The sequence below is a fragment of the Hipposideros armiger genome, unplaced genomic scaffold (assembly GCF_001890085.2).
Source record: "Hipposideros armiger isolate ML-2016 unplaced genomic scaffold, ASM189008v1 scaffold_167, whole genome shotgun sequence".
NCBI classification, from domain to species: Eukaryota; Metazoa; Chordata; class Mammalia; order Chiroptera; family Hipposideridae; genus Hipposideros; species Hipposideros armiger.
The window spans coordinates 1,319,103-1,329,189 of record NW_017731517.1 but is presented as its reverse complement, the minus strand read 5'-3'; the positions used below and the strand labels follow the sequence as shown (position 1 = coordinate 1,329,189).

Sequence of the window (10,087 nt, the reverse complement as noted above, 5' to 3'; positions counted from 1 at the left end):
CGCCCCCTCCTCCGCGGGCTCGGCGGACATGGCCGCAGCGGTGGCGGTGGCGGCCGCGTCCCGGCGGCAGTCTTGCTACCTGTGTGACCTGCCCCGCATGCCCTGGGCCATGATCTGGGACTTCACCGAGCCCGTGTGCCGCGGCTGCGTCAACTACGAGGGCGCCGACCGCGTCGAGTTCGTCATCGAGACGGCGCGGCAGCTCAAGCGGGCGCACGGCTGCTTCCCGGAGGGTCGCTCCCCGCCCGGCGCCGCCGCCCCGGCCACCGCCAAGCCGCCGCCGCTCTCGGCCAAGGACCTTCTCCTGCAGCAGCAGCAGCAGCAGCTCGGCCATGCCGGCCCCGAGGCGGCGCCGCGCGCTCCACAGGCGCTGGAGCGCTACCCGCTGGCCGCCGCCGAGCGGCCTCCGCGCCTCGGCCCTGACTTCGGTGGCGCCCGGCCGGCCGCAGGCCTGGCCCAGCCGCCGACGCCGCAGCCGCCGCCCGTGAACGGCATCCTGGTGCCCAACGGCTTCTCCAAGCTGGAGGAGCCGCCGGAACTGAACCGCCAGAGCCCGAACCCGCGGCGCGGCCATGCCGTGCCGCCCACGCTGGTGCCGCTCATGAACGGCTCGGCCGCGCCGCTGCCCGCCGCGCTGGGCCTCAGTGGCCGCGCCGCAACCGGCCTGGGCTCCGCGCCGCCCTCCGAGCTGGGCGCGCACAAGCGGCCTGCGTCTGTGTCGAGCAGCGCGGCCGCGGAGCACGAGCAGCGCGAGGCGGCGGCCAAGGAGAAACCGCCGCCCGCTCACCGCGGCCCGGCCGACAGCCTGTCTACTTCGGCCGGGGCTGCTGAGCTGGGCGCCGAGGGCGCGGGCAAAGGCCGCGCACCCGGAGAGCAGGACTGGGTCAACCGGCCCAAGACCGTGCGGGACACGCTGTTGGCGCTACACCAGCACGGCCACTCGGGGCCCTTCGAGAGCAAGTTTAAGAAGGAGCCCGCCCTGACTGCAGGCAGGTTGTTGGGGTTCGAGGCCAACGGGGCCAACGGGTCTAAAGCAGGTAGGGGCGGCTGTGGAGTGAGGGTCCCTAGGGGAGAAGGGGGTAGAGAGCGGGCGGGGGGTGCCCTTTCCATTCACCATTCTATCCCAGCTTAGAAACAACAAACACCCAACTTCCTGCTCTGCCTCAGGCGGAACCAGTGCTTAGCGGCAACGTGTTCATGTGCTGAAGCAGCACAACAGAGATGAGTCAGACTGGGCTGATAGAACTGACACAGGGTTTTCCTTTCCCAGCACATTCTTGGATGAGACAGGAGGGCACCAGTCACCTTTTAACCTGTTGGGAGACCTTAATATGTACACGCACTGTTAAACCAGCTTACATGCATGCATGTGTAAAACAGGCAATTGCATATGTGCCATTTTCTGTAGCTTTTTAAAAAAAACTACAGCCCAGAGCCCCATGTCCTGAGTGTTTTAAGTTGCACGTGCACTTGAAACTCGTGAGTTTTTTTATGTACAGGTTTTTAGAGGATAGGAACGTTTTAGTGAGTTTTGTCTCATGTTAGCAGATGATCCTTTACAGTGCATGTTCACTTATTTCCTCTTTTTTTCCTTTTATTTGTTTGTTTTTCCAGTTGCAAGAACAGCAAGGAAAAGGAAGCCTTCCCCAGAACCAGAAGGTGAAGTTGGGCCCCCTAAAATCAATGGAGAGGCACAGCCGTGGCTGTCCACGTCCTCAGAAGGGCTCAAGATTCCCATTACTCCCACGTCCTCTTTTGTGTCTCCACCACCACCCACTGCCTCACCTCATTCCAACCGGACCACACCGCCCGAAGCGGCCCAGAATGGCCAGTCCCCCATGGCAGCCCTGATCTTAGTGGCAGACAGTGCAGGGGGCAGTCATGCTTCGAAAGATGCCAGCCAGGTTCACTCCACACCCAGGAGGAACAGCAGCAGTCCCCCCTCTCCGTCCTCTGTGAACCAAAGAAGGCTAGGCCCCAGGGAGGTGGGGGGCCAAGGGGCAGGCAGCACAGGAGGACTGGAGCCAGTGCACCCTGCCAGCCTCCCGGACTCCTCTCTGGCGGCCAGTGCCCCCCTATGCTGCACCCTCTGTCACGAGCGGCTGGAGGACACCCACTTTGTGCAGTGCCCATCGGTCCCGTCGCACAAGTTCTGCTTCCCTTGCTCCAGACAAAGCATCAAACAGCAGGGAGCTAGTGGAGAGGTCTATTGTCCCAGTGGGGAAAAATGCCCTCTTGTGGGCTCCAATGTCCCTTGGGCTTTTATGCAAGGGGAAATTGCAACCATCCTTGCTGGAGATGTGAAAGTGAAAAAAGAGAGAGACTCGTGACTTTCCGGTTTCAGAAAAACCCAATGATTACCCTTATCTAAAACTGCTTGAATTGTGTATATATCCATATATATATATATCCAAGACAAGGGAAATGTAGACTTCATAAACATGGCTGTATAATTTTGATTTTTTTGAATACATTGTGTTTCTATTTTTTTTTTTGACAACAAAAGGTATGTACTTATAAAGGCATTTTTTTCTTTTGTTAACGTTATTAGCATATCTCTGCTTTATTATCCTGGTGACAGTTACCGTTCAATGTAGGCTGTGACTTGCGCTGCTTTTTTAGAGCACTTGGCAAATCCGAAATGCTTTTAGCTGTATTTGTATGCACTTATTTTAAAAAGAAAAAAAAAAGCCAAATACATTTTCTGACATTGTAAGATTGCCTTACTGTCTGTTATTCCTAATTGCTGGCCCCTTTCTCAGGCTGGAGGCCAGTTGGTGGAGAAGGAAAGGAAATGAGTGAAAAGGGTACTGTTGTGAAGTGGGCATGCCACTGGGAAATATCACCCAAGTTTACCCGAAAACATTGTCCTTAGAGTAATAGGAAAATAGATTTTGAATCTTTCTTTTGTTCTTAAGGTTCAGTTGTTGGGATGTTGAGGACTGCCTGACAGTTGCTGCTGAGAGATTTTCAGGACTGTGTGGTTTGGGGAGGGGGGGGGGCGGTTAAGGCAAAGTTGACCACTGTTCACTGCCCACGTGAACAGTTGTAAGATTATAATGCTGCATGCTAGTTGGTTACATAATACACAATTCAGTGACGGAAGGCGGTGATAATGGATGGTGGTGTGTACAAGATGGCACTGCCATCTTTGAACAGAGCCTGGCTCTGCAGCGCCACTTCATCTTTGTAAACACCCCAGAGCTCTGTTTGTTGTTGCTGTTGTCATTTCCTTTGAAAAGAGTTGCAAGAAAAGTTACAGTCCAGGTGAACTTGGAGATTGTGGCGTTGGTTTCGTTTCTGTTTTGTGTTTAGTTTTTTATCATTTACCTGTTAGTGCTGATGCTGTTGATGCTATCATCTACACCCTGTTTCTCGTGAGTGCTAAATACAGTATGGTACAATGACAGTAACATGGTGCTGCCAGGACTGCCCGTGGGCATATCAGTGACAGCCCAAGTGGGGGTAGAGGAAACCTGTCATTTCCTTCTTACATGTGTTTGAAATACCAAGTGAATAATACAGTTCTTCTGGGAAAAAAATGACAAACTAGTGAAAATTAAAGAAAAGGTTTTACATAATAGACAGGCCCCACGTCTCAAACTATTTTTAGAAGCCTTTTGTAAACTAATTTCTTTTGATCACTATTTTGCATCAGTAAAATGATTTTTTTAAACCAATAAATCGTCAGTTATTAGAAATAGTTGTCTCACAACGATGCTGGTTTTTCTTTTGTGCTGTTGTGTTTTAACATCCACAGAAATACTATTTTAAGTTCTTTCATGTTCAGGTGTTTGTAACTTGGCCCTATAATTAGGTTGAATCATCGCTTCAAGGTCTATTACAACTTGTGTATTGTTCACAACCCAGCTTCTATTTTAATTTGAAAATATAGATTGTTACCTACTTTGGGTTATTTTTTAGTTATGTTTTTGTCTTTTTAAAATTGCTCAAATATTTTTAATAGTCGGGTTATTAATACTTGAAAATCAGATACTGCACCAAGTACAGTATTTTTCGTAGTGTTTTTAATGAGTGCACCTATTAAATGCTGTGCAAATTCATGTTACCGGTCATTGTAATACTACAAACAGACTTGCATGATTAACCAGTTTGTTGTTACACTTTTTTTTTTAAATTGGAGTAGCTATGACTCATCAGACTGGTTTCTCTTATGTAAATGTACACATGCAGAAACAGAGTCTATTTTACATGCCCATAAAGACATTTGTAAAGAATTCAACTATTATGGTCTGTTGTATAAATACGTATCTAGGCACTTTATTATAAACTGGAATTTGACCTCATAGATGTTACAAGTTGATCAGTCATTTGACCTAATTTGTGATAGCTATCTGTATGTTTTGCATACAGATAAGCTTTCCAAAAAGATTAATAAAGAACCATCCTGCTGTTTTGAATAAGTCTATCCAGCTGTGGAAAAGACAACCTATGGTTTCTCTGTGCTGGGGGTTAAGGGGAAGAAAATGAACAGCGTAGAAGGGCTGTGCTCTGTGTGGAGGTTATCCTCCAAGTAAGATGCGTAAGAGTCTGCCTGGCCCCTCGGTGGCCTTCATGGAAGGCTTGCAGCTGGGAAGTGTTGATCTGGGTTATTTTTCTGGCATTCTATTAAGCTAAAAAGTTAACATTGGGACATGGGTTTGATCTTTTGTTGTACCTGATGACAGTGCGGAGATCCCCCACAGCTGGATAAAAATGTCAGAAAGCTACTTACTGTACATGGGCAGTATCAGATTTCAAATCCTAATATTTCAGCTGTGCTTTTAATACTCAAAATATTAGGGGATGGGGTGTTGAAGCTTTCCCTTTTTTGCTTTAACAATTTATAGAATTTAACAGATGTACTGTCTTTCATGTGGCCTCACATTAAAAGTTATGAGAACGTACACATGGTTTACAGCTTTTACTATATACCTTTCCTTGGCCACCAAGTATTTTAAAAGTGTGCCACCTTTTAACCTTTACTTTTTTTTAAGTTGAAGGTGATACTTTTTCTATATATGATGAAACTCATGTCAACTGAAGTGAGTGTAATCTCAGATATCAACATTATTATATTTTAAAATCACGCTATGGAAATATCACCTGCATTCTGTCATTTGTCAGATTTACAGTACCTTTTTTCTTTTAACATTTAGCATTAAATAAAAATAAAATTGGGAGCACTGAACATTTTCTGAGGCCTTTTTTAATTTTTTAAAGTAAGGTTAGAATGGTTTTTGCTTTAATCACTAATGGCAATGTGACTTAAAGGATGTGTGGGGTTGGGGTTGGGGTTTGACTGGAACTGCAAAAGAACAGGAGATAAAAAACAGAACAAAAAGGCAACTGATGGTAGGGGGGAAAAAAGTTCTAGGGACTGAGGAAAGGGCAACTGGATAGGGGAAACAGATAAAGAGAAGAGCTGAGCAAAGTACAGCCAGAAAGCACTTGTTTATTTTTGAACTTGCAATAGAGCCAACCATGCTGCAATAGTAGATTGGGAGGAGAAAATAGTGACGACATCGAAAAGACTATCAAGACATGGAGCTGCTCTCTGGAAAGCTTGGAATAAAACAGCCCTGTTGGGCCAAATGAAATGCACTAAAGACAAAAGAGAAAAAAAAGCCTACCCTTTGGAAAGCTTTGGAATAAAGTCAGAGCCAAAGCCATGTGTGAGCTTTATTGATGTCCTGAAACCTGAATTTATAAATTGAGATAAAAGGTGGGAAGCAGGAGATACATTTACAAACTACTCTGCTATTATATAGTAAGAAATTCCTAGGTGTTTGCAGCTTTTACTCTTTTTATTGATCAATGGTTTGGCAGACTTTTCTATGAAAGGAAGTTGTGAAACAGAGTTCGAGGCTAGGGTATACACAGACTTACTATATGTTTTTAATTAAACAACCGTTAATGTATATAGTTGGATATATTTTCATTAGGGGTGGTCCAATAACTTGGGACCCATCACTAGATGTATTTTAATAATTTTTAGTAGCATGTTTAAGACAGTTTTTAAGAAATTGTTCTTAATAAGTTAATTATAGATTATAATATACATCTATAATATACAGTGTTGTTTCATTTCATAATTAGGTTAAAAGAAATGTTAAACTTAAAAATATTAAATTTTATTTTTAGTGAAATTTAAAATAGTGCTGCTTGCAGAAGTCATTTTTAAAATTTCAAAAGCTCTTTCCAAAGTAAACTTTAATGATTGCATTCACTTTCCAGTTAAAAAAAAACCAAACAAACCAGACTCTTGATGTGGCAGATGTCTTTGTTTATACCCCAAAGAAGGGGGAAAGTTAAAGGGAAAATATGGAACTGTTCTTTAATTCCTAGACTTTTAAGTCCCTCGTTACTCAAAGTTGTTTTGAATATGATTTATAGATGGTTTTATTTGGTTAGTGAAGAGTAAAATGTTTCTCTTCCTGATTCCAAAGTATATACGTGGAATCATTCAGAAAAACGTTCAGCCGTGTGTAGGCCACTAGAAGCCCTGAGTCACCCTCATTCGCTTGCCTTTTCTTCAAGGGAACAGTGTGAGAAGACACGCCTTTCCTCTGTCAAAGACCAGGGTCAGAGGCACCAATGAATGGAATGAATTTACCTACTTCATCCTCTGCGGTTCTAGAAATGGGGGGTGGGAGGGATGCTGTTTAACTCCTTCAGGCCACTGGGTAGGCCTCTGACAGCAATAGTATTGATTACAATCAAAAGTTATGGGTGTGACTTACAGATTTCCAGCCCTACATCCCATTAGTGTTGCTTTTGTCCACAGCCTGCATTTTTCTCAAAAGTTATGAACCCCTCAGTAATTTAAAAGGCACAAAAATAAAAAGTCAATTTGTAAATTGGGTTGGAAGATAGAAAATAGATTTATTAGATTACCTTCAGATTTCTCTATCAATCCCCAGAAAAAAAACATGATTAGGGATATCCACACTATCCCTATTTACCATTAACAAATTAATTTGTACCTAATTTAACAGTGAACTTGTTAATCCATCAGTCTGTTACCTGCTCTTTCCCCATACAATTCAGCTTAACATGCTTGATTGAAAACAGCTTTCCTTTTGAATTTGCGGTCTAATGTTTTGTTTTGTAATTATAGAATATGAAATCTACATCTGCACTGATCTGTTATCACAGAATATTGTGTTGCTGTATTGACACTGAGAAGCATAAAGCAATTCATACAAGCCCCAGAAAAGTTATTTGAGGACAAAAGCTATACCATAGACAAATCGTTACTTGGAATCATACATTGGGTCTTAAAGCTTTTATTTTGAATCTGAAAAACAGATTGAGGAGATTGAGTGGAAGGAACATTCTTAATAGAACACCCCTATCACAATGGTATACATAGTTTCTTCTATAATACAATCTTAAATATTGCTTTGAAAAAATGTTGAATAGCCCATTAAAACTCAAAATCAGTATAACAAGTCTTCAGGGCATGTAAAATTTATCACAAAATCGGCCATGAAAATCCTCTGGGAGATGACTTTCTTATAGGGCAGACAAGGTCTTGAGATGAAATGAGCATTCCTCGTTTAAATTGCAGGCATCCACACACTGGTTGATCTCATCCATTGAATGGGCTTTAGGTTGCATAATCTAAAGAACCTCCTCCAGCCATTCAGCAGGAGCCCTTGATGCTGAGATAAGACATCCTGTATAAAGTAATGTCACATTAGAATATTTCTAAATATAGTTTATATGGGGGGAGGGGAATGACAATATAATCTAGATTCCACCACTCACCACTTTTACTTTAGTAATTACTATTTCATTCTTTATATTACCATCAGTTAACATTTCAGTTAGATGCCTATGAGGGGACAGGCATGCACAGAAAATGAGTCACATTTTGTTGTGAAGGTACTCAGGAAGCAACTTGAACCCATAAACATTAGGTCCCTGCATATTTGTCTGCCATTTAGAAAACACCTTTCCTATGGCAGTTCAAATAGAATATTTGATCTGTAAATGTGGCTACTTATATCTCCAGGAAAAATAAATCCTGGAACATTTCACTGGAAGTCGGGGTCTAAATTCACTTCAGCGTATAGAAAGTAAACCATACTAGTGAGAGTTCTGCAGAGAAGGGGGCACAAGGAGTAGGGACTATCTGGGTCGGAATAAATCAGCATTTCTTGACACACTGCCTTGCTTTGGGCCTCCCGTGTTCTCCAAAGCCTCAGAGACCGTGTCAGCTGCCAAACAGAAAAAGGCTGTTGCCTGCCTTAACCCAGCCTAAAAGCCTCTTACCCCCATTTTGTTATTTCTGTCTCCACACAGCAATTCAATTAGCTTTTTTGTGTGTGTGATAGAGATTTATTGTACCCCACATACAACTGAAATCAGAATTTCACAGGAGGTCACAGTCATTAAGTTCTGGAATAATGTTCTCTCAATCAGCCCCATATGGTTGTTGCTGTTACTATCTAACACCTATTAAGTGAGGCACAGCATCTAGGCCAGCGGTTCTCAACCTGTGGGTCGCAACTCCTTTGGGGGTCGAACAACCCTTTCACAGGTCGCCTAAGACCATCGGAAAACAAAAAGATATTTACATGACGATTCATAACTAGCAAAATTACAGTTCTAGAGTAGCAACGAAAATAATTTTATGGTTGGGGATCACCACAACATGAGGAACTCTATTAAGGGGTCGAGGCATTAGGAAGGTTGAGAACCGCTGATAGGCTTTGGGCCGCTGGTCAGCTTGCTTAGGGGCGTGTAGTGACTGAGAGTTCACCACCAAGAGCTGGTATCCTTCCAGGAGTTTGGGAGGTAGTTAGGGTTATCTTCTCACATGGAGCACCGAGTATCTTCCTAGAACTTATACCCGGAACCTCGCTCGGCAGGACTCCAAAGTCCAAGGTGGTGTCAGGCACTAAGTTACTCTGCCTGGCGTGCACCCGTCACGCAAGATCCTCTATCTTCATACAAATCACAGGACGGTTGAAAACACCAGGGCGAGGTCAGAATGGTCAAATTGCAGCTCTTTCTTTTTGAACTTTATTGTTGTTCCGAATGGCGTTTTTTTAAAGGAAGAAAACAGCCGCCACCGCTGCCAAGCCCTGTTTTACCCGAGGGGAAGGAAAGGGGAGGAGGCGCCCTTACTCGCCGCTGGCGGTTTCCAGCGCAGCCCCGGACGCACGACGCGTCTGGACTGACTTATTCTAGAACTTTTCCTGGGCCGCACAGTCCGGCGCGCACGCCGGGCCTGAACAGCGCCTTCTCCCCGCGCCCGCCCTACTCATGTGGAGCCGAGCGGCGGGGCCCGGAAACGACGGCCGCCCCGCCCGCTCTCCCCCCGCCCCAGCGGGTCCCCGCACGCTGCCAGCGCAGCTGCCACGGCTATAATTAGGGGACCGTGGCCGGGCGGGGCAGCAGTCGCGGACCCCGCCGCGTCCCGCAGGCACGTGGAGCGCCCTGAGGCCGGGCCCCTGCGTGCTGAACCAAATAAAGTCAGGAGCCTGGCTCCCGCTGGCGAGGACGCGCGCCCTGTGCGCCCCGAGCCCTGAGGCCCAGAAAAGATCAAACGCGCGTCAGCAACAGCCGGCCGCGCCTGCCAGGACACTGACGCCGGTCCGCTGTACTGGGCGCATCCGCGAAGTTGGAGAGGGCGCATGACAAGAGCTGCCCCAAATGTCACTCCCTTTTTGGAAATCATGGTGTTGCTTTTTTTTTTTTTTTTTTAAAGACTGTGGCTATAATAAGGCAAATGTTCCGTGCTAGTGGAGTAAACAGTCCTGTTTAAGGGGCATCCGTCTTAGCAGAAAGCACACTAATGCACAGTGCATGTTCATAAAAATGTATTTATTAAGCAAACCTCAGGACATGCTCATATGGGGGCTACTAGGTCAAATAAAGCACTGTTAACAACTGCCTGCCTAAAAGGGAGTTGCCTTTTTTAAATCGAGAAAACTTTATTTAAATTAGAAAAAAGTTTTTTCTCATAGTACCATTGGGCACTTGAGGTGCCACCAAATTAATTAACATAATATTTGTTAATTATTCAATTTAATACTCTACAATATCTCCAAAAAATGAAAGTTAAAATAAAATA

At 45.1% G+C, this 10,087-nt stretch overlaps 1 protein-coding gene across 2 annotated transcripts; it reads left to right on the top strand.

The window, feature by feature from the left end:
- Window positions 1-6: 6 nt before the first annotated feature.
- On the top strand, window positions 7-5,196 carry IRF2BP2 (interferon regulatory factor 2 binding protein 2). Of its 2 annotated transcripts, none has more exons than XM_019651835.1 (2): window positions 7-989; window positions 1,615-5,196. In XM_019651835.1, exons 1-2 carry the CDS (start codon window positions 29-31, stop codon window positions 2,328-2,330), a joined length of 1,677 nt encoding a protein of 558 aa, XP_019507380.1. In that variant the 5' UTR covers window positions 7-28; the 3' UTR covers window positions 2,331-5,196. The 2 variants fall into 2 exon arrangements, with proteins under 2 accessions (XP_019507380.1, XP_019507379.1); XM_019651834.1 differs by having other exon boundaries at window positions 7-1,037.
- The last annotated feature ends 4,891 nt before the right edge of the window (window positions 5,197-10,087 follow it).

Bases quoted from the DNA above. Each gene is read 5' to 3' on its own strand.
- IRF2BP2 (XM_019651834.1), top strand. From the start codon at position 29: ATGGCCGCAGCGGTGGCGGTGGCGGCCGCGTCCCGGCGGCAGTCTTGC. The intron at 1,038-1,614 runs GTAGGGGCGGCT...TTGTTTTTCCAG, and splicing joins GGCCAACGGGTCTAAAGCAG to TTGCAAGAACAGCAAGGAAA.